The 25,452-nt window shown below is 35.4% G+C and overlaps 2 protein-coding genes and 1 long non-coding RNA gene across 6 annotated transcripts in view; 2 read left to right on the top strand and 1 right to left on the bottom strand.

The window, feature by feature from the left end:
- The window catches only part of LOC134226139 (FMRFamide receptor), a 371,866-nt gene that overhangs the window by 144,903 nt on the left and 201,511 nt on the right, over positions 1 to 25,452 (top strand). The window lies entirely within an intron of this gene.
- Positions 11,297 to 12,460, top strand: LOC134223809 (uncharacterized). The gene is made up of 3 exons (XR_009982730.1): positions 11,297 to 11,385; positions 11,446 to 11,752; positions 11,942 to 12,460. It is a non-coding gene; the product is annotated as an uncharacterized LOC134223809 (long non-coding RNA).
- LOC134225974 (uncharacterized) lies at positions 12,552 to 13,770 on the bottom strand. Of its 2 annotated transcripts, XM_062706454.1 has the most exons (3): positions 13,520 to 13,770; positions 12,839 to 13,451; positions 12,552 to 12,652 (listed from the first exon to the last, which is right to left on the bottom strand). In XM_062706454.1, the coding sequence occupies exons 1-2, from the start codon at positions 13,640 to 13,642 to the stop codon at positions 12,840 to 12,842; spliced, it is 735 nt and encodes a 244-aa protein (XP_062562438.1). In that variant the 5' UTR covers positions 13,643 to 13,770; the 3' UTR covers positions 12,552 to 12,652; position 12,839. The 2 variants fall into 2 exon arrangements, with proteins under 2 accessions (XP_062562438.1, XP_062562440.1); XM_062706456.1 differs by lacking the exon at positions 12,552 to 12,652 and having other exon boundaries at positions 12,812 to 13,451.

The following is a 25,452-nucleotide window of genomic DNA, read 5'->3' as shown; positions in this document are numbered from 1 at the left end:
TGTACATTTTGGATTTTACATTAGAGAATCGAGTTGTAAATCATTGGTGATTCGACTTTATTTGCTTACTGGAAAATTGCATAATTTGTTGAATCCATTTTGCAAATATAAGATTGTAATTGCACATTATTGCACTCAAACAGAGACTGACAGATTTTAATATGAGTTTTTGGCTTCCTCGTACACTGAGTGCAGGGAGGGAATTAGGATATACCGACCATCTCCAAGGATTAACTGAGAACTTTCGATGAATCATCTGTAGCATCTCCCCCTTACTTAAGCTAAAGGGAATTAAGGAAATTAAATTAAGGATTTTTTGTATTAGAAATTGGTTTGTCTTTTCAACTAAACATCATTCTAGAGGCTTTCCAGTCATCGACGTCAAAACCAGAAAGATGTATTGTATGTACCTATTTCGGGGAGATAACAATAGGTAAATGTAAACTTCAATTCTTTTCCATCAGACCGCATCGTGCTTTGCGGTTCTATTTCTCTCTTTGCGGAAGGAAGTTTTTAATACTACCCGAAGCTATTTTAATTTCAACAGTGCTTCTCATCGCTATTTGTACCCACTGATCCCGTTACTATCTTTGCAAGGACCCGTGCCTTCGTTTTACGTTGGACCCGTTTGCGGAAGTAAAATTCCGACAAGCGGTGGTAATCCTGCAGGGACACCGTTCTGGGAAAAAAACCTCTTCGAAGGTCACGTCTTCACGCTCAGCTATGAGCATTAATAAAAACAAGAGGAAGGGGGAGTCTCTGAATTCTCCACTTCCTTCAAACAAACAAGGTTTCAAGATCGTCCTGCCCAAGCGCGGACAAAATAGAAGGAAGCTGGAGACTTCAGATATTCCTTCTAACGTTGACATTTTTTCTTCTCCTATCGAACTGAACAATCAGTTCGATTTGATTCGATTCATGCGAAGGAACAACGGATTCCGCCAGTTGTGATATCTGTTGCCGAGTTTTCTGGCTTTCGGAATGAAATCTTGAGTCACCTTCAGGGGATCAAGCTTTCATTTCAGATTGCTAGGAAGGATGACTGCCGCGTTTTGCCGGGATCCTTTGACGATCGCAAACGTCTTCTTCAGTATTTAACTGAGAAGCGCCATAAATTCTTCACATACGACGACAAAACTGAGCGATTGTTCAAAGTCGTCTTGAAAGGTCTCCCCAGTTATGATAAATCACTGGATGAGTTTAAAATTGGAATTTCTCAATTACTTGGATTTTCACCAGTCCAAGTAATTAAGAGGAAAAAGAAATCCCACTCTGGTACTTTCCAGAGGGGCATTTCACAAGAATTTTATTTAGTTCATTTTAGTGTTGGGGATTCTCATCGATTTGTTTTCGGCGAAAAATGTTTAAATGATAGATAGTTTCGGTCGATTCACTGGCCTTCGACCATCTTCTGCGGACACTAAAAATCACATATATTGTTAAAAAGCACATTGAATTTTACAAAATAATAACATACAATCTTCCAGTCACTTATTTTCTAACAGACAGCCATTATTACTAACTATTGACACACACAAACAAAGTACAATCTTTACATTCTAACTGCTATTGGTATTAGTTCTAAGTTTGCTAATAATAGAGTTGTACGCATTTTTAAAATTTGCTGTGTCTTTTTGCTTATTTACTACATTTTCGTCTCCTTTAATCTTAATGTAAAATGTTTCTGCAGTCAGTCTTGTGTTGTTTTTGCTTATTTTGTCAAATATTCTGGTTTTTTCAAAGTCAAAAATGTGTCCCTCTTCTATAGTGTGCTGTGATAAACCTGTACCGGAAATGTTTTTTGTTTTCACATTGTATTTATGCTGGTCCAGACGTTTATATAAAAACTGGCTTGTTTCACCGATTATCATACACTAAATTTATATTTTTGTTTTTTGGTATTACGTCTTTGGTTTTCGTAAATAACACATCTTTAATTTTGTCAACCGGTTTGTAAGCTACTTTATAGTCATGTTGTCTCAAATATCTCGATAGTTTTCCTCCTAGTCCTTTTATGTACGGAATAGTTACAAAATTGTTTGTTGAGCTCTCTCTGTTTTGTTTTTGTAATGAGTTATACATATTGTGTAACCTTTCTCTAATTACTTTTTCCACGAGAAAACACGGGTAATTATTATTCTTGATAATTTGCTTAACAGTTTTTAGCGTGTTTTCTCGGTACTTAGCGTGTGTCAATTTTAATGCTCTATCAACTAAAGCTACGATGCTGTTCTTTTTATGCACGAAAGGGCTCACCGATGCGTAATCCAAATATCTACCATTTACATCTTTTGGGAACCACTCTGTTGTTATTACATTATTCTCTCGTCGCAAAAACATATCAAGGAATTTCAGTTTGCCATCGCATTCATTTTCTACCGTAAACTGAAGTCGTTGATGAAAACTGTTGAATTCATTCAAGACCGTTTCCACGTTCTCCGCTTTCGCTTCCGTGGATGACTGCCTGCTAGGAGCGAAAGCGGAGAACATAAAAGGACTAGTGAAAACTATTGAGATATTTCAACGACTATCAGTGAAAAATTGACAAAATTAAAGCATTTTTGAAAACCAAAGACGTAATAAAAAACAAAAATACAAATTTAGTGTATGATATAATGTGCGGTGCATGTGAAAATCGTACATCGGTGAAACAAGCCAGTTTTATATAAACGTCTGGACCAGCATAAATACAATGTGAAAACAAAACATTTCCGGTACAGGTTTATCACAGCACACTATAGAAGAGGACACATTTTGACTTTGAAAAACCAGAATACTTGACAAAATAAGCAAAAACAACACAAGACTGACTGCAGAAACATTTTACATTAAGATTAAAGGAGACGAAAATGTAGTAAATAAGCAAAAAGACTCAGCAAATTTTAAAAATGCGTGCAACTCTATTATTAGCAAACTTAGAACTAATACCAATAGCAGTTAGAATGTAAAGATTGTACTTTGTTTGTGTGTGTCAATAGTTGGTTGTCTGTTAGAAAATAAGTGACTGGAAGATTGTATGTTATTATTTTGTAAAATTCAATGTGCTTTTTAACAATATATGTGATTTTTAGTGTCCGCAGAAGATGGTCGAAGGCCAGTAAATCGACCGAAACGTCCGGACAGTCTGGCAAAGTTTTGTTTTGTCATTTTTCGCCGAAAACAAATCGATGAGAATCCCCAACAGAAATTTCGCGGCGATTGATCCATTGTAAACATTAGTTCATTTTAACAAAAGTGAACTAAATAATATGAAAAGTTTGGAAAAGGCCTGTATTATGTCCCATGTCCGTGTTACATGGGAACATTTTCACAGGCCTGGGGGAAATTTCCAAAACCCCACCCAGTGCCGTAAGTGCCAAAAGTGGGGTCATGGAACCAAACATTGTCACATGGATGCTAAATGCATGATTTGTGGTGGAACCTCTCACGCCAAAGACGCATGTCCTGTGAGAGAAGATTCCAATAAATTTAAGTGCGCAAATTGTGGGGGCAATCATAAATACAATTTCTGGGAATGCCCTTCACGCAAAAAAGATTGAATTCCCGTGCAAAATTGATGACGGGAAATTCCAATCGGATTCCAGATTCGCCGGGTAGAAATTTTTCAAACACTCAAAATTCGAAACCAGTTACCGGTCGAGCAATTCATACCCACCACAATTCACGAACAAATTTTGCTGCTCCTCAACGGGTAGCAAGCACTTCAGTAAATTCCAATTTTCCAATGCAAACGTATGCAAACATCGCTGCTGGTAGACAAAATTTCTTTTCTCAAAATGAGGTTTATACCCATGTCCCAACGGAAAATAACGGTCATGTTGCCGATTCAGGTAGCATGCCTGCTTCCAATTTTGATTTTTTAACTGAACAATTGCATCACATGATTGATGCAATGTTCAAAGCAAATACCGTACCTGAGGCTGTTCAGGTTGGTATAAAATACACACACAAAATTGTTATCGGACTCCGTTTTAATGGATCCAAATAATTTTGTGAAAGTTCTAAATTGGAATGCCCGCTCTCTAAAGGGTAAGGAAGATGAATTATTCAACTTCCTAACAGTTCATAATGTGCATATTGCCATTATAACTGAAACGTATTTAAAACCAGGACTCTCCATTAAAACAGATCCAAATTATTTTATCTACAGAAATGATCGTTTTGACAGCGCCTGTGGTGGGGTCGCCATTGTCATTAATAGACGTATAAAACATAAATTATTTTCTTCGTTCGAAACCAAAGTTTTTGAAACCCTAGGAGTTTCTGTTCAAACAATTTTCCTTCATTGCAGCCTACTTGCCTTTTCAATGCAATGGGCAGCAAAAGAATTTGTTGAGAGCTGATCTTCAAATTTTAACTCGCAACAAATCAAAATTCTTCGTAATTGGTGACTTTAATGCCAAACACCGTTCATAGAATAATGCTCAAAGCAATTCCAACGGTAACATTTTATTTGAAGATTGTTCTGCGGGATATTATACTAGGGCAATTGCGATAGTCGTGGGTGTTCCTATAGTTGCGGTAGTGTAGTTTCTGTCGAATATTCGCAATAAACGCAGCAACCCACATTGTATCACTATTTGTTGACCTGTCATTACGTGAAAGAGACGAAACAGTTTGGGATTTCTCAAATAATCGGTAAAGTATCATTGAAATACTATAATTTCTTCTCTGCTTTGTACCTATAGTTGCGGTAGTGTTCCTATAGTTACGAGTCCCGTATGAAAACAATGGGATTCGCAACTATAGGAACACGAATTAGAAAATATCGCAACTATTGGAACATTGCACCAATAATTGGAGGATTCATTTTAGGTGATAATGACGGGAGCTGCTGCTATTGGAATACTTTTTATTCAAAATACAAATGCAGAGCTTTCGAATGCACCATTGAGGTAAGCGAAATAATATATAGTTTTTGTGCAAGCGAACAAATAGTGGTGGAACGTGCTTAGTTCCTCCACTATTGGATCTTTTACCCTATTCAATATCCCAATGGACCAACTTGTTTTTCTTCCAGTCGAAATCCTTCTACAATTGATTTAGTTTTAACGGATTCAAGTCAGCTGTGTGGCAACTCATGCTGACTTTGACTCTGATTACCTTCCTGTGACATTTGAAATCTCACAAGATGCCATTTATAATCCAATCAGCTCTACTTTTAATTATCATAGAGCTGATTGGGATTTATTTAAAACGTATATCGATAGGAATTTTGATGTTCATATTCCTTTGGATACCAAAAGTGATATTGATAATGCTCTTGTATCTTTGACAAATTTAATTGTCGAAGCCAGAGGCATTGCAATTCCTAAATGTGAAATTAAATTCAACTCCATTATTATTGACGACGATCTTCGGCTACTAATCCGTCTTAAAAATGTGAGGCAAAGGCAATACCAAAGAGCTCGCGATCCCGTGTTGAAAGTTATTTGGCGAGATTTGCAAAATGAAATTAAAAAACGTTTCGCTATTCTGAGAAATACCAACTTTGAGAACAATGTCTCGAAGTTGGATCCCAGTTCTAAACCCTTTTGGAAATTAACGAAAATTCTTAAAAAACCTCAAAAGCCAATTCCAGCTTTTTAAGAGGGAAATAAAATTTTATTCACAAATGGCGAAAAGGCTCAAAAACTTGCTCAGCAGCTCGAGAGTGCCCATAATTTTAGTCTATAGGTCTCACTAGTCCAATTGAGGATCAGGTTACACGGAGCTTCAAAGACATTCTCAATCAAGAGAATGTCTTTGACCCTTCGTTGGGAACTAATTTGGATGAAGTGAGATCTATTACTAGAAAATTTAAAAATATGAAAGCCCCGAGTGATGATGGTATTTTCTACAAACTTATCAAAAAACTTCCTGAGAGCTCCTTATCATTTTTGGTTAAATTATTTAACAAATGTTTTCAATTGGCATACTTTCCAGATAAATGGAAAAGCGCCAAAGTTGTTCCAATTTTGAAGACGGACAAAAATCCAGCTGAGGCTTCTAGTTATCGCCCCATCAGTTTGCTTTCTTCAATAAGCAAACTGTTTGAAAAGATTATTTTAAATAGAAAAGTGGTTCGACGAGGTGCGAGACATTGAAGTGGGAGATTTGGTGTTGGTTGTTGGTGGATCGACGAAGGACCAGTGAATACGTGGGCGAGTAGAGACGGTGATTCCTGCTCAGACGGCCAGCAGTGAAGTTGGCAGTAGTTGACGTTCTGTATAGCAGTGAATCAAGTGGGGACGTCGAAGAGCGACGTGAGCACATCTAAGGTTCACGGGAGGGGGGATGTCAAGTCACTCCCCTGCCAATAGTCCACTGTGGCGAATTTAGGCTGTGGTCATCGTGGTCATCACAATGGGCTTCGACCAACACAGCGATCGGTCTACCGATAACAGATAGGTATACGGAATAATGATAACGTATTATAATCAAAACAAATGGAATTGAATGGGATAAAAGGCTTGGTGGTTGTGTGTCTCGCAAGTCATGCTCCAAATTCGCGATTGAAATTTAATTCCCTTTGTCATTTCACGCAGATAGTTAGTAGTTAGGTTAATCTAGTGCACTATAAATTACATATACTGTTTCGCCTAGTACAGTTTCATGCAGTATTTACTTACAAACTATAGTACGGAGGTGAGGAAAATATGTCCTAAAACTAAAATACTTAACCCTAATTGAAATTACTATAAATCTAGGGTACAGAAAAGGCACTGCTTTGGCCAGACCGAAATCTTTACTCATATTATTCTAAATTAATTAGATGTAAGTATGCTAGTTTTCTACAACCTAATGAAACTAAAGTGAATTGAACTTGCAGTATCTATAAATACGAACGCTACAAGCTATAGTGATTGTAATTGTAATTTTAGCCCACTATTTTCCAATAAACGGTTTACTCAAAAAAGTTTGCAAGACTTTCCCCCCTAACATATGATGAACTGCTTATTGTGCGTAAACATGTCAACATGGATCTGCAACACTTATGAATACGCCGGAAATACTTTCATGTTGATAGATCTGAGGTCCTAGCTCCATTGGGTTCTTGGATTGCTCAGAATGGTTGTATACTATTTCGCTGAAAAACATATCGCGGATTTTTTTTTTCGCGGTACGACATTCCGCGGAATGTACCAAATCTCCGAAACACATTTCGCAGAATGCACCTTTTTTCCGAAAGACATTTCGCGGAATGTCATTTGGCAGTTCAGAATAATTATCCATGAAATATTTACCGATTTGTGCTTAATCCGGGTTAAATTCTTTTGTATTGTATGTATTAAATAATGAAAGAAGTGAGAGCAAAGTGAGAAAACAATGCCTTCTTGAAATGGACACGTTTGTTCGGTATAAAAAAAATGAAAGGGGTAGTCCCTTCTATGAATTAACGCATCTGCCCGGTATAAAGCAAAAGGAAAAGTTAATGCCGACTTTGAATGGATGCGTCTGCTCTAGAGATGGTCGGGTTTCGCATTTTGCAAACCCGAACCCGACCCGAAACCGATTTGTAAATTTCCTTCAAACCCAGACCCGACCCGAACCCGGAATAATTTTTTTTATCAAACCCTAAACAAACCCATTGGGTTCGGGTTCGATTCGGGTTTCAAACCCCGAAACCCGACCACCTCTGCCGGTATAAGGTGAAAGGGGTCGATAATGTCTTCTTTGAAAGAACGTGTCTGCCCTTTATAAAGTGAAGGGAGGGGTGAGGCTTCTTTAAAATGGATGTGTTTGCCCGGTGTAAGGTGAATGGAGTTGATAATGCCTTTTTAAAAGAATGCGTCTGCCCAGTATAAGGTGAAGCGAAGAGTAACGCCTTCCTCAAATGGATGCATCTGCCCGGTATAAGGCGAAAGCAGTTAATAATTCCTGCTTTAAAAAACGCGTCTGCCCGGTATACGGCGATGGGAGGGGTAACGCCTTACTTAAATGGATGCATCTGCCCGGTATAAGGCGAAAGGAGTTGATAATGCCTTCTTTAAAATAAGACGAAGGGAGGGGTTACGCCTACTTTAAATGGATTAATCTGCCCGGTATAAGGCGAATGGAGTTGATAATGCCTTCCTTAAAATAACGCGTCTACCCGGTAAAAGGCGAAGGGAGGGGTTACGCCTACTTTAAATGGATGCATCTGCCCGGTATAAGGCGAAACGAGTTGATAATGCCTTCTTTAATAGAATGCGTCTGCCCGGTATAAGGCGAAGGAAAGAGTAACACCTTCTTTAAATGGATGCATTTTGCCGGTATAAGTCGAAAAAAACTGGTAATGCCTTTTTTGAGTAGATGCGTCTGCCCGGTATAAGGCAAAAGGAGTTGATAAAACCTTCTTTAAAAAACGAATCATTTTGGTATAAGGCGAAGGAAAGGTTAATTCCTTCTTTAATTGGTAGCGTCTGTGGAAGGAGGATATAATGCCATATATAAATGAATACGTTTTCTCGCTATAAGACGAAAGGGAGAAATAAAGGATTATTCATAATAACGTGTATCCGTAACAAAGTAAAGAGAGGAGATAATCTTTTAATTATAGCTGGCCCGTTTGCCAGATATAATAAAGGATTTGTAGGGAGTAATTGAAATTTTGAAAACTACTTCTACATATACTGAGATGCCTTCCTAAGCAGTGCGGTAAATGCGCGGCTGCCAGGCAAGACTATGCTGGAGGAGGTGGTGTTCAACTGCTGGCCCGGTGTAGGAGATTTATCGATTTTTTTTTTCACTTTTTAAGGTATAAAAGTTTTAATGTGTTAATCTTGTGTTATACGAATGCAAAAAAATGGTAACTTGGCTTAGAAACTTTGCAGGTAATAATTATGGAAGTGCTGAATGAACTAAGCTATTATTATTAATATTCCGCGAAATGGTACATTCCGCCAAAAGTCATTTGGCGAAAAGGTACAAACCGCCAAATGTCGTACCGCAAAAAGTTTGCAAACCGCCAAATGTTATTCCGCGAAATGTTCAACCGCGAAAATGAATTCCGGGAAATAGTTTTCGGCGAAATGTTATACAATCGCACAGAATGCTTGATAAAAAGGAAAATCTGATTCTTATGTACATATTCATATGCCGTGGGGCATCGAAATCCGTACACTCAAGCACCTTAGTATACGAAAAAGTCATTAGAAAAAAGGAATCGAATGTAAATAAAACGTATATCAATGACACAGGAGCATGAAGGCTTCTACTTTTGAAGTGTTTCACATTTACTTGAGCTTGAGCTTGATTGACTGCTCGTAGTTGCTACTCAATTATGACCAGATCAGCTGTTCTTGCACAGGGAACCAACAGATGTTTGCTTGGGACTAGCACACATCTTCAATGTACAAGTACTGGTGATCATTTGTTAGGTCATACTGGCGCCTGCCACGTCAGAATGCAAGTCAATGTAGGGAAGGGGGAGGAAATGATGATGCAATCGCCCGCCCACTGCAAGCCGAATATACCTCTGCACTTGCCACGAGTTCATGCGGAATTTGTTGGAATCAGCGTTGTTGATTTCCGAGAGAATCGGCGAGTGGCGCTGATATTTTATCGGTGTATGAAACAACCACACAAATCATTGTGTAGGAACAATCATTGAACGTTAGCACTAACCGAGTGAACCAAATTTAGACGAGTTAAGACATCTCCGTTCTGTCATGGTAACAGAATGAACAGCCACGTTTCTATCCTCGATTCACCAGTTTATTGACCGACGCAATGCGTGAATATTGGCATGAAGAATCAGCACCCGATAATTTTCAGAGATGAGAGCTGATTGAGTCCAGATTGATTGTGTGTCAAACAAATTCGTTTAGAGTCAAACATTTGAGAGAGTCTAAACGATATTTGTAAACAAAATTATGCGTCACCTCACTTGTTTGAACTTTAACAAATCGATAGCGATAGAAATTTTCCCTTGAAATTTGTTCCGATTCCCGAATTATGAAATTCTGTAATTCGGGAAACTGAAAAATGACATTCTGAAAATTAAAAGCTTCCCAGTAATGATAATCACTGGTGCTTTCCTGAGAGTGCTTTCCAATAAGAAAAATAAAACATCTGTCAAAAACTTTTCTACGTCTGTCAAAAGTAATCTAGCAAAGCCGAGTTTCTCTAGAACTGAAACCGTAATTTTGCAATTTAATTTGGTTTGGGTAAGAAGCCATAAGGTTTTTAATTGTGTTTGTAAGCTTTTTTGCAAGAAAATTATTTTTTAGTTAATCATGACATGAAACGTTCTTTCGGTAACCTCAGTGTTGAATAATTTATTGATATTTTAACTTTGGCCTTGACTTTCTAAATTAAATAAGACGTTATTTTCCTGGTTTGCTTGCTATATTAACGGTGAAATTTTATCAAGAGAAATGGAAACCGTATACACACGCTATTACAAAATTCATTTGACCATTTTCGCGTGTTATTCTTGGTTCATTCATTCTACCATGGAAGTGTTGCCTGCTCAACTGTTTGAAAAGACCGAAACGCCTTGCTCTTGTCATATCATATAGACGAATCCAAGTAAAAATAAGAGAAGACACATACTTCAGCGTACATTAATCAGATTTTAATTACAACTTGTCTAGAATTTATTATAAGCATTTTAAAATAATCTTCCTATGCTGTGCTGTAGGATCGGTCGAAGTTAACACCGTCGTGTGTCTTCTTATTTTTACTTGGATTCGTCTATATGGTATAGAGTAAACTGATGTCAATGTTCATACAGCCGATTTATACTGGGAACAATATGTATGAAGTTTCATATAAAGATACATTTTATCAAATGATGAAGCTCATAGTATTAATTGCGTATAATATTACAACGTTTTCCAAACAACATAGATAAAAAGCCCTAATCTCTGTTCATTGCATTCGTATTAAATTACAAAAATATTGCTGTAGGTTTTCGTTTCGTTAACTCAAAAGTAAACATTTTGCAGTTATCGAACGGCTACTGTAACCTTATATGTTATGGCATAAAAACCATTCGAAAATACTTACTCTTCATTATGCCACCTAATGAATGATCCCATATCAAAAAGCTTATAACATTTATAAGTTAATGAGAAGTATAAGTTTCGGAATGAATGTGACTCATGCGATGTATAAGTTTTTTTCTTATACATATCATTAAGCGCCAGCTCAGGCAAAAAAGGATTAGAAAACTTCATAATATATAACATTAATTTTTTTACTTGTATATATCTATTTAATTGAAAATATGCCCCATTTGCATTTATGTAGAATTACACAAACACAGATGTCAAATACAATGTTATACGATAATAAATAATTCTAGCAACCCTGACATCTCGAATACTTTGTTTTTATTCCGTCATGATAAATAATTTATTGATAGTAACTGTTCATCCAAAGAAAACGAATTGTTTTTGTATGTCTTCATCTTTTCTTGTAAGTATTTCCATAAATAATGATAAAGAAATCATAGATTAAATTATTTTTCTGCTTCAGCATATCACCAATATTTCGTAACCAAACAAACATAATGGTACACCTCGAACGATTCTGCAGCTCTGTATTTATCCTCATCTGCTAATTCCCGGGACATGGAATTCTACAGGATTTCAATCAATTTCCCCACAAGTGTGATAACGATGGACATATCGTTCGCTGAGGAGAGTTTCCAGTGCTCAGATCTGTACCAATAAAAGCAACCCAGAAAATATACGAGTGTGGTCGGCTGTAGTTTTAACGTACATGATAAAATGTGTACTTCAGCAATTCCCACAAAGGATTCGGTAAAATTTATGACAACCAGGTGAGATAATTTTATTTCATTTTTGTTTGTTCTTCTTTGGCATTACATCCCCCACTGGGATATTACCGCCTCGCCGCTTAGTGTTCATTAAGCACTTCCACAGTTATTAACTGCGAGGTTTCTTAAGCCAAGTTACCAGTTTTGCATTTGTATATCATAAGTCTAAAACGATTATACTTTTATGCCCAGGGAAGTCGAGACAATTTTCAAACCGAAAATTGCAAGGAATCGAACCCAGCCACCCTCAGAATGGTCTTGCTTTATAGCCGCACATCTTACCACGGCTAAGGAGGCCCCCCGTTTCGTTTGTTAGTTCAGTTGGAAGAGACTGCCCACACAAAAAAGCGTGCGTGAATTGAACCAGCAAAACTACACAATGATTTAAACACGAAATCGGAAATACCAATAACGTTTTCTATAACGTTAGAGAAAACTGGAGGATAAATCGAGTAAAGGCGATATTGTGCTTAGAAAACTTTGAAATTAATACGAAGGAACTTATCAAAGTAGCCAAGATATGCATCGAGAACACATCGAGCTACGGAACTAGTACTACGTTTGATTGTATATGTGGGTTCAATCACTGGATCGTCATGTAACCCCGAACCCCCTTTTTAAAAGCACGTGATTCTTGGTTCCTTATAGCCTCATTATTGGTACGGAAAATGGAGAGTGTTCAATCTTTCAAAAAATATGAAATAAATATAATAAAAGTGATATTACCTTCGGGAAATTTTATTTATTATCCGATATGAAATAGTATCTTCTTACTGTGTTGTCAGTCAGATTATATCCACTTTACACATTTCTGGTGAAAATCAAATAATTCAAATACAGAACTTATCAATCTACTAAAAGAATCCGATTATCAAAGTAAAAATAAGATTGTAAAATAAACAGCTTAAAGGCTCCCCCAGACCGAAGCGATTACATCGTCGCGACGGCGACAACTAGTCGCCGCGATTCTATCGTTCGGTCGCTGCCGGCAAAGTTCTATTTACGCTTCCATACCAACGGCGACAGAATCGCTGTCGCCAAGCGATAGAATCGCGTCGCGACTGTCGCATCGCGTGTGTTTGGGGGAACCTTAAAGCAACAAACAATCGTTTCGCTCTAGGATTAAATCCACTACTTCCCCGAGTAAATTCTCGTTCATTTTTAAAACCATTATATCTTTAATTGAAACATCGCTGAGCCTCATGCGCGAGTCTGTAAGAATAAACTTGACTTGGCTAAATAGGCGCTCAACTGTGACTTGAGTCGAAGGTGCAAACAAAACAACCATTGCCAAGCGATACAAGCGGGGACTTGAGAATTTTCTCTTTCGCCAGTACTCTAGGATATTGAAATGCGACGTATTACATGTACTGGTCCCTGGCAGCGGTTGTGCTTGTGTAGATGGACCTGGAGTGCTATTTGCAACATCGATTAGTTTTTGACCCGAGCTATTGGACGGTTGCATGAATGTTCCAACGTGGACCTTGTCTCGAGTTTCTAATTTAATCAGATCGAACAACAAAGATTCGTTTTCTGAACTTTTAGTCGAGCTGCATGAGTTATCCTGGCTTCCTTCATTGAAAAAATTCATTAGGTAATCCTCTACGAAGCCACTGTTGTTGGCCGGCTCTTCATCTGTGCAAAGGTCTTCCTGGAATCCTTCCATGCTATCGAGTCGGCTGTTTAGTGCGATTAGATATTCCTGAAAAGCGAAAAAGTGAAAAGTGCTTCTTAGTAATTGTTAATTACCAATGGTTATATAGTACTTACTTGGCAATCTCTTTTATCACTCGCACTAAGACGGCCGGAACCAGTGAAATTAAACCGAGGATCGAGATACAAGCATGCCTTAAAGGCCATGCTTGTACTAAGCTTGTTGATTCGTTTCTCCATCGCAGTTGATAGTTTTGCTGCCAACGTATTTCCGTCATTTTTTATCTTGTGCAACTCTGCTTGGCAAATCAGCCAATCGGCATAAAAATCAGACAAAGGTACGTGATCCTTCTGTAGCTTTAACGTGAGCACATGGCTCAAAAGCTTGACAGAACCGATTGATGAACTGCCAATGATCGTTCAAATCTGTAAGTTCATAATTCATCCATCATGAATATATACATACTTTTTTATATTTAAAAGAGAATAGCTAAAGTCACATGTGTTATAGTTCAACATATATCCCAAGTAACCAGTAAGACGTATATTTCCCTCAAATTGGCCATATAGCACTACTTTAATGCTTATAGGGTTTAAAAACTGTGTGTTAGCCCTGTATGATGGTTTGGTGAATTTGAGTGATAATGGTTACTTGGATTTAACCTGTACAGTAATTATTCATCGAAATCATTGGTCCAGCAGAATACAGTTCTTCACTAGTTTCTCTTAACCGTCACCAGTCATAGACAAACGGACATACAATTCTCTATTACTAACAAAACTCATCGTCATTCGAACAATAACGGCAGCTGCTGTACTGTACTGTGTTTGACCAAACACATATCAGATGGCGGTTATGAGTAAGCAAGGAGAAATTCGAGAATTATATGTGTGTTTGTCTGTAGTTACGTGTTTTAAATCATTTAATGGACCAGGAACAAGACTATATTTTTGTAAGGGGCCAATGAGCTATATCATGGGAGTAAAGCTGATGTCCATGGTTTTTACTATAGACACTATAGGTCCCATAGACGAGCGCAGGCACGGTTGGGTCATTTCGATTAAGTGTGTTTTTCCACTTTTTCACAGTGTATCATGCGAATTTGACGCCACACGCTCCGTTGCTTGGATTGACGTCGAATCGTGACGTCATGCTCGTTTGGCTAAACTAGCTGACAGTTCGTTTGGCTACACTAGCCTTCGCCTCAGCTCGTCTATGGAATCTACAGTGTCTATAGTTTTTACTTATTTTTTGAAAATGTTGGTGAGCAATTATTTACGCTGGGGGAAGGAATATCTAAAACTGACTTCGCATACAATAATATGAATTGTTCAACCAAACATTACACTCTAACTTTCACCTACTCAGAGACTGAGTAAAATTGTATTGCCATCTCTTTTCTTCCCACGGAAATTTTACTCAGTTTCCGTCAAAAGCAGGATTACTCATAGTTTTGAGTTGTCCTGCTTTTGACGGAAATTGAGTAAAATTTCCGTGGAATAGAAAGAGAGAGCAATACAATTTTACTCAGTCACTGAGTAGGTGAAAGTTAGTGGAGGGAATGAAGTTTCGAGAAGCGTGAGAGAAACTTTTTAGGATTTGCACGTTTTTGCACGACGTACTCTATTCGCCTTCACTAAATGTTTAGTACTTACTCAGTGTTGGATCCTGACTTTGCAATATCGCTAAGAATGGTTTCGTACCTAGGACCTGTAGGTAGCGAAGAAGAATGTACCACACACCCCAACGCGTCTCTGTCACCTTCGGGGGCAGTGGAATTTTATGCAAAATAAATAGTTCTCTGTTGGTCTTTCTGTGCATTGCCAAACATTTCTTGTTGATTCGGGACAGTCTAGATTTGTATAACTTGATCACATCGTTCGCAACAAGTTGGGCGGTATGTGCACCGCATCGGATACTGTTCAGAAACTCAAATTCTTCGATTCCATCGTCATATATAGAAAAATCCGCCGTACCATCTTGCCCGTTCACGAAATCATCCTGATCTTCATTTTGTTCGGTTATGTTCTCGGTAAAATCGCCGGTTTCCGTATCATCCGTTTCCTCGTTAAATGTGTCCTCGACACTGTCAGTTTGTAATAAATCTTCATGATCATATTCATCTAACATTTTGAACTCCTTCGGCAGCATGCTGCTGAGTGAAACTTCCTCACAAGAAACTGGATGTGATAAGCTTTTCAAAAGTCGTACACTCGCGCACATGTTGGCACCGTTATCGTGGGCAACAGCAAAGATTTGTTCAATATCAATACCAAACGTGTTCAATTCTTGCAGAATAACCTTAGCCAGATTTTCTTTCGTTTGACGTTCATGCATTTCGTGTACGCCTAGGAAAAAACAAAGAACAATTTTACATTAGGATCAAAAATTTAAAATTTTGAGATTTCATTTTATTTTTTTAAATTTAAATTCTTATTTTTCAAAATTTTTAATTTAATTTTTTTTAAATTTTCTTAATTTTAATATAATTAAAGATCTAAAATTTTAGATTTTAAATTTCAAATTTTAAATTTTAAATTTTAGATTTTAAATTTTAAATTTTAATTTTTAAATTTTAAATTTTAAATTTTAGATTTGAGATTTTAAATTTTAAATTTTAAATTTTAGATTTTAAATTTTAAATTTCAAATTTTAATTTTGAAATTTTAAATTTTAGATTTGAGATTTTAAATTTTAAATTTTAAATTTTAAAATTTAAAATTTAAAATTTAAAATTTAAATTTTAAATTTTAAAATTTAAATTTAAAATTTTAAATTTTAAATTTTAAATTTTAAATTTTAAATTTTAAATTTTAAATTTTAAATTTTAAATTTTAAATTTTAAATTTTAAATTTTAAATTTAAAATTTAAAATTTAAAATTTAAAATTTAAAATTAAAAATTTAAAATTTAAAATTTAAAATTTAAAATTTAAAATTTAAAATTTAAAATTTAAAATTTAAAATTTAAAATTAAAAATTGTAAATATAAAATTAAAAATTTAAAATTTAAAAATTAAAATTGAAAATTTAAAATTTAAAATTTAAAATTTAAAATTTAAAATTTAAAATTTAAAATTTAAAATTTAAAATTTAAAATTTAAAATTTAAAATTTAAAATTTAAAATTTAAAATTTAAAATTTAAAATTTAAAATTTAAATTTTAAATTTTAAATTTTAAATTTTAAATTTTGAATTTTAAATTTTAAATTTTAAATTTTAAATTTTAAATTTTAAATTTTAAATTTTAAATTTTAAATTTTAAATTTTAAATTTTAAATTTTAAATTTTAAATTTTAAATTTTAAATTTTAAATTTTAAATTTTAAATTTTAAATTTTAAATTTTAAATTTTAAATTTTAAATTTTAAATTTTAAATTTTAAATTTTAAATTTTAAAATTTAAATTTTAAATTTTAAATTTTAAATTTTAAATTTTAAATTTCAAATTTTAAATTTTAAATTTTAAATTTTAAAATTTTTAATTTTAAATTTTAAATTTTAAATTTTAAATTTTAAATTTTAAATTTTAAATTTTAAATTTTAAATTTTAAATTTTAAATTTTAAATTTTAAATGTTAAATTTTCAATTTTTAATTTTTAATTATTGTTAATTTGAGGTTTTAAATTTAAAATTTAAATTTTTTATTCAATTTTCATTTTAAAATATCAAATAAGAAGAAAAATAAATTTTTCAAAAGTTCATTTCAATTAAATTAGATTTAAACTTCAATTTGGGTTGCGTGGGGTTTTGGGAATAACTTACTTAGGTGTCTGATTTGCACAAATCCATCCGAATCCGCGAATTGCGCATTGATCCCGAACACCGATCGGCCACGGCGGGATGCGGAATCGATTTTAATGTTTACAACCTTTTTTCGGAACTGGTTTCTCATTATTTCGCGAATAGTAGCAGCTGCTGTTCGGATATATTCCGCCAGTCGCTGACGGGTCATCTGCACACCACATGCTTTCAGCACAGGCAGTAGCAGAGTTTTGGTACCGGACCATTCAACAAAACTGTATGGTAGGCTATTGCAGGTTGCTAGTTGCAGTAGTCCAAGAAGCGCATCCCGTTTGCCTAGTTCCACGAGGAGCTTAGGCTGTTTTGGCTTCTTGGATACCGGTTCTTCTTCAGTTGCATTACCCAGAGCCAACTCCTTAAGAACATCTGGGTGGTAGCTTTGGAAATGGCGTTTGAAATTTCCTGCCACAAATGTTTGCTTTTGTTGGTAGAAGCACTTTTTGACACAGTCGATATCTACAGCACAACGGTACGTAACCGTGTCACCGTCCTGCACTTTCTCAATCACTTGGAGGATTTTCTCCTTTTGTGTCTTCGGTCGGCGGATCATTTTCACTCTGATTGGAACCCGTAAAATCTTTTGATGATTCGATCCGCAGACTCGACTGACGCTGTTCAATCGGATCGCAAAACGAAAATGAATTTTTTTTTTTAGCTGATGATTGAGTCAATCGTCAGTGGAAACTTGGCAGAAATGAACAGGAGTGTAATTTACACGCATTGACGTGTTTGATGTATGTGTTCATTCAAAGCATGAGCTACCACGCTAGTTTTCTTTTCGAGTGTTGATGTTATATCTACTTTTATACGAGTTCATTCAATCATTATTGAGTTTGAAATGAATGCTCATTGAAACGAGTGAAAACATCCTTGGTTGGAATTTTTCGGGTTAGGTTTGAGAGGCAGAATAGTAATGGAAACGGTATGGAAGTCCATTTCCAGTTTTAGCGATTGCTAGAACATGAGGAATATAGAGAAAGATACAAAGTAGGAGAATGGAACGGACCTGGGATTGAACCCACGACCTTCTGCGTATTAGGCAGAAGCAGTACCCATATGACTACCAAGCCCGCTCTTTTGAAGTGTTTCACATTTACTCATTAAAAACTACGAAAAACATGATAATAAATGAAACAGATTTTACGACCGTAGTTGAGGTGAATGATTTGTTTATCGGCTTTATTGGTCATTTCTACTCAAAATATGAGGGAGTAGATAATCGAAAGATAATTGAAAATCATCAGATTGAAAGCCGTTCGCTAGGGCGCGAACAAGTATGAAGCGATAGTGGGTGAAAGGGAGAAGGAAGACCATCTATTGAATAGCACACAATCGAAGATTCACGCCATGATAATAAATATAGAATAAAACCAACTACCCCTGAGTCCAAATCCTTCCACCGTGGACGGATTTCGAATCAAATGATCAATATCCGTACAACTATTTTTTACCCAAATATTTAAATTGAAGCCGTCTGATTGACTAAACTACTACTGTAAATAGTTCGATACGCACCTTGAGAAGCGATCCATTCGATTTGTTTTCCGCTTATCTTATGTAATGATTCGCAATTAGCAATTAAAACACAATTACATTTGGTACAGTTATGCTCTACCCGAAAACAAAATGGCGGCAAAAACTCCGCGTTTGGTGGGTGGCGATTTGTATTTGATTTTTGTTGTTTTAATTTCGAAGCCTTCTTTCCATTTATATGCCCTAAAAGCTTACTGTCAAGAATCTGAATGAGATAAGATAAATTATGTCTACATAAAGTACCTTTAACCCCCTTTAATTTATTGATATCTCATGAGGTGGACGGATTTCGGTGCTGTATGGATCTCGCTTCCGCACGGTATCAGCATGGACGTAGCTGTTGTTAATCCACTTGAATTACCTATTTTTTAGTTGCTAGACCTTCGATACTGTTCAAGATTTCTTGGCGCACATCTTAAGGCCGCAGCACTCAAACAATTAGACGACAATGCACAAGGGTCCAGGTAGCATACAAAGCGGTAATAAGTTGTTCAAGCCGAACATAGCAGAGATAGAAAAAAACTTTGTTCTACAAAGTTGCTCCTAACGGTGAGGGGATTTATGAGGTTTTCATAAAAAATAGGGTGGGCCATATTTGAAAAAAATTAAATATAAAACTTTTTCATTTATAGAGATACGGCTATACAATGTTCCGCGAAGTTATAGTTCAGTCAGATTCCAAAAATTTTGCTAAGAAAAATATTTCTCTAGCTCTTAAATTGACTGATTTAGAGCAATTTTCCCAAGTTTACTTAGGGTGACCCTAAAAAAAAACAGTTTTTTTGCTCTAACTTTTTTGTTTCAAATTTCTCAGCAATGTGATGTTCAGAGCACTTTTTGTGCTTTGCAGGGCGCAACTTTTCATGGACTTAGCGTTGCCATATCTCATGCGGATCAAAAGTTATTGAGGTTTTTCTTCGAAAAAACGTTTTCTTCTAACGGCTGTATCTATAAATGGCGCAAACATTTTTCAATCTGTTTTCTCAACCTTATTCTACTACTTTCAGGCTTCATTTCAGGGTGTTTAAATCGAGGGGATAATTGAAAATAACCCCATATTATTGCAATGAAAAATTACCGTTTTTTTGCATTTTCAAGCACTAATTTGCTATTTTTAAGTGTTTTGCTTCCATGGCTTACTTTGTGATATGGCAAACGCCACACCATTTAGTTATAAAGCCTGAGCAGAAGCTAATATCTTAAAAACAGCAGTTTTCATGAACTTGATATGAATAAGAGGTAATATGACAAAAAATAATAACAAAAATTAATATCCAAAATAAATACTTTAGGCATAACATTATCAGATATTTTAATACAAAACAAAAAATAATTATGTTTTGCCTTTGATATTGTAATAACAACATATGTTATGCTTTGAATATTTAGTATATTACTTTTTTGTTATTTCGTATCTTATACATGTCAGTAATTTTCGCTGAGACCGAGCCACTATTTGCACGAAGTCTTTGAAAATGCCCAAATTTATGTTCATTAGAATGCTTTCGGCGAGTTTATTAGGGATCCGAGTTAAATTTTTCAGAAAGATGGACCTCCCCTCGTTAGTTATGGACGAAATAACTTTTATGGACCCCTCGATTTTTGTCAATTCTTGATTCACCAAAACTGTCATAACTCCAACATTTCTCAACCGATCTTATGGATCAGCATATCGTTGGAAAGAAGAAGAGTGTATCCTCAATTTGCAATAATAACAATGGGGCAGCCATATTGGATTTGGTATTGGATTAAAGTTTTGAGCCTTCCGAATAAATTACTGCTGTAGACATGCTCTTCATTTTCAAAATATATTTGGCGTAGAATAGTGTATGAAATCAATGAACTGATGTCGTAGTCTCATATTGTTTGTATAAATAATGTTCTTTCGTCAGATGGGCCTTAAAAAATAGTTTGGTGAATCGTACAAAACTTTTGATAGAAAAAACATACACCTAAGATTTTTGAACACAAAGCTCTATATAAGCTAAGATTTCCATCGATGTGGTGATATTCAAAATCGGTAATTGCAAATCTAGCGGAAAAATAGTTTAAAAATAAATCCAAGATGGCAGCCAAATCAAATATGGCTGCCCCATTGTTATTATTGCAAATTGAGGATACACTCTTCTTCTTTCCAACGATATGCTGATTCATAAGATCGGTTGAGAAATGTTGGAGTTATGACAGTTTTGGTGAATCAAGAATTGACAAAAATCGAGGGGTCCATAAAAGTGATTTCGTCCATAACTAACGAGGGGAGGTCCATCTTTCTGAAAAATTTAACTCGGAACCCTAATAAACTCGCCGAAAGCATTCTAATGAACATAAATTTGGGCATTTTCAAAGACTTCGTGCAAATAGTGGCTCGGTCTCAGCGAAAATTACTGACATGTATAAGATACGAAATAACAAAAAGTAATAATCAAAATATTCAAAGCATAACATATGTTGTTATTACAATATCAAAGGCAAAACATAATTATTTTTTGTTTTGTATTAAAATATCTGATAATGTTATGCCTAAAGTATTTATTTTGGATATTAATTTTTGTTATTATTTTTTGTCATATTACCTCTTATTCATATCAAGTTCATAAGAACTGCTGTTTTCAAAATATTAGCTTCTGCTCAGGCTCTATAACAAAATGGTGTGGCGTTTGCCATATCACGAAGTAAGCCATGGAAGCAAAACATTTAAAAATAGCAAATTAGTGCTTAAAAATGGAAAAAACGGTAATTTTTCAATGCAATAATATGGGGTTATTTTCATTTATCCCCTCGATTTAAACACTCCGAAATGAAGCCTGAAAATGTTTGCGCCATTCATAGATACAGCCGTTAGAAAAAAAACGTTTTTTTCGAAGAAAAACCTCAATAACTTTTGATCCGCATGAGATATGGCAACGCTAAGTCCATGAAAAGTTGCGCCCTGCAAAGCACAAAAAGTGGTCTGAACATCACATTGCTGAGAAATTTGAAACAAAAAGTTAGAGCAAAAACTGTTTTTTGAGGGTCACCGTAAGTAAATTTGGGAAACTTGCTCTAAATCAGTCAATTTAAGAGCTAGGAAAATTTTTTTTTTTGGGCAAAATTCTTGGAAACTGACTGAACTATAACTTTGTGGAGCATTGTATACATGTATCTCTGCAAATGAAAAGTTTTAATTTTAATTTTTTAAATCCGTCCCACCTTAATTTTTATGAAAACCTCAAAAGCCCCTCACCGTTAGGAGCAACTTTGTAGAACAAAGTTTTTTTCTATCTCTGCTATGTTCGGCTTGAACAACTTATTACCGCTTTGTATGCTAACTGGACCACTGTGCAATGATATCTAGAGAAATTTGGACGACTTTTGGGTACAAACATAAGTTTTGCAGTATTTCAACTGTATTAGCTTATCGTTAAAACCTTGACTATCTCAAAAACTATCAAAAACTATTTGCTTAAATAGTATACACTTTACACAGTATACAGTTTTATATTTTTTGTGATGCTTGTAGGAAATCATGTGAATGTGTAACTTGGAAGCTGTGGTTCATATTCCTCGTTAATGTGCCCATATTGGAGTGGTTCACAGATACAGATTCCCATTGTATTTTGTACATCAGAGAATTTGCAGACGGTAAAAACATAACTCAGTCTTATTTTGTATATTAAGCGTATGGAAATCCAAACTCATCATGCTGAAGCGATATAGATAACTGCGTCAATGCTGGTCAAATGTCCTATTTCCTATTTGGCAATAAACAAACACTTGTCAGTTTTCACACGGCGTATCTTGCAGCTCAATTTTGCTCATCCCAGTAGTAATCGCCCCAAAATAAAGTGCTTCTCATCCAGTGAAACAATGAGCCTCAAATGTTTCTTTGTGTCTCCCCTGCAGCTCAGATAGAAGTCGGATAACTGTTTGGAAGGCATAGCAAAGCTTAACCCGCATCACTCGGCCATGGCCATCGCACATCCATTTTATTCTGGATAGATATATGGTGTCACTGTTCCTCCCCTCCAACGATACAAAAAGAGCGATTATGTTGATAGGGAAAAGTATGTGAGGATTGACGCTTTAAGAAACAACCGATTCCATGTAGTTTAGCTTCTTCCCAAACATTCACTAAATGTTATATAAAATACAGATTAATACAACTAGCTGTGATGGTGCCTTTCTCGTCCATTTCATATGGTAACCAGATAAGGTAGGTCAAAATGGCACTTTAGGGTGATAGGTTAGAGGTTGATTGACAGTTTTCTGTTTTTTTTCTGTTTATCAACACATAAATGGATTTTTTTTTTTTTCAATATTATTGTCAGGGGGGTTTTTGTCGACCAAATTTTATGAAATTTGGCCTCAACATTCTTTGATATGTAAAGAATGTTTAGGCCAAAGTTGAGCATAATCAGTCATAAAAACCCCCTGCCAATAATAGAACAAAACTTGCCAAAGCCGTCATTCCCCCTATTGAAAAAAAAATGGATTAATGCTACTTGTACTTTGTTTAACGCCAAGTTGAAATATTTTGCTAACACACACATACATCACCTCGTTTCGTCAAAATGAGTAGCTTGGAGCATAATGCAAAAGATCACTTTTTGAAGAGTTGTTTTTCCTTCGTAATGCAGAAATTTCTAATCAAAATTAAAAAAAAAGTAAATAGCACTTACTTATTTTTTGTTCTTAACCCTCTACAACCCAAATTTTCATTTTCGCTCGAAATCACTATTATCAAAATATTAATGAACTTACGGATTGAAAATTTTAAATTCCCAAAACGTGTTCAGATCGCACAATACTATTTTGCGATCTGAACACGTTTTGGGAATTTAAAATTTTCAATCCGTAAGTTCATCAATTTCACATTTTGGTTTTTCAGAATTTCATTTTTCACATTTTTATACAGAAAAATATTTTTTACAATCTTAATACCTGGTTTACAGTTGGCGTTTGAGTGATAAAACGGCCTACTTTTCCATACCAATGACATGGGTGCTTAAATGAACATTATGCAACTCAAATGGGTTGCATAAAATCCATTAAAGCACTCATTTTGGTGCTATAATGGAAAACCAGCATTAAAACAATAGTTACATGACCACATTCAACTAAATTGGCATGGGTGAGTGTTCAAATAGTGTATTCTTTGTGTTACGTAATAAATGAAATAATTTTATGGGCATGACATCCAATTTTCCAAAGGCAGGTTTATTTCTCGCTTTATGGTCTGTCGAACACACAATGGGGCACGATAATATGGAATCTGTTTGTTTTCTGCAGCAACATGATTTTTTGGTAAGATTGGTCATGTTAAGTAAATAAAATTGTACCATTGTGGTACAGATTTATCATATTTAAGCCCATTTTTCGTCATTGCAAAACTCGATTTTTTCAGCACTCAAGGCAAGCCTCGTTGGATAAACGTACAACTCGTGCTGAAAAAATCATCTTTTTGCAACTAGTTACACAAACTACTATTCTTGCATCTGTTAATCTTTTTTGATTTTTCAACATATTTGGAGTTTAAAAATTCGCATTCAATGCCGACTTATATCAATTTTGAAATTTTTACGGTTACTTTTTTATTTTCCGTGTAAGTTGTTGGATAATTATTTCAGAGTGTATCGTGCATCTCTATAGCCTTCTATTGAATAAGGTTAGTTGTACAAACTGAAGTAGAAATACCGCACTCTTCGAAGATATATGAGCAAAAACCCGGAGGAGCAAAAAAAATAATCAATTTCCAATATTTTTTTTAATTTGTAGAGAAAAAAATTGAATTTAAGCCACATTTTAACATCCATGGAACTCTACATTATTTATCGACACAAAACACTTTTTGAAAACTGAACAATTAAGAATTACAAAAAATAATCAAAGAACCCTATCTAAAGGCGGTCTTGGGCGTTAGAGAGCTAATTTATTTTTTCCTTACGTACTTTCTTGCATACATACTTACTTAATTGATTTTATTCTAAATTACCATCTTATTAACTTAACTACTTGAGTTATTACTTTTTTTTTGCCTATTTTTTTTTTTGCTTAGTCTGGCTATCTATGATAATACTTTTCTGTGTTAAGATACATTCTGCTTTGGATCTCCCCCACAGCGGTAACTGCCCGTCGGCTGCGTAATCTTGCGTCCGTTTTTTTTATCCGAACAGTGGTCGGCTGTCCAAATGTTACACAAACAATTCCGCAAGCAATGTAACTGTCATCGCAGACGAGGAATCGATTCACAGCGAAGGCCATTTGGGAGCTGACGGTGCTGGCTGGTGCCACTGCGGCTCCCCAACGAATACAGCTCCGACAATGCTGCACAGTCAACAAACTCGCATCGTTCAAGTACGGGATTTTTTTCTTTGCGTACCCGTCGGTTCGGGCTCTTAGGAATCCGCTTGACTTTGGGCAGCTTGTTTGGGTTAATCAACAGCTCTACTACCGAGTCTGGGCCAAATCGCAGTTGAATACGTTTCAATTGCTTTCGATTGTATACTTTTAGATGAATGTCTATCCGCTTTTCATGATGACAATATCTATTCGGTCGCGTTGGAAAAGGTCACAAACATTCTTCACATGTCTGGCGAATGTTTTTTGATATGATGGGTGTGGTTGGGGTTGAAGTCGTGGGCACCCTATTTCATAGGAAGGTCATATTTTGCCGGACCGACCGTTCCAATACTTGGCAGCATTCTTTCCCGCAAGGCAAGAAATGCTTTTACACA

The sequence above is a fragment of the Armigeres subalbatus genome, chromosome 3 (assembly GCF_024139115.2).
Source record: "Armigeres subalbatus isolate Guangzhou_Male chromosome 3, GZ_Asu_2, whole genome shotgun sequence".
NCBI lineage: Eukaryota > Metazoa > Arthropoda > Insecta > Diptera > Culicidae > Armigeres > Armigeres subalbatus.
Note: the sequence above shows the minus strand (reverse complement) of the source record. Positions and strands in the feature narration are given on the sequence as shown.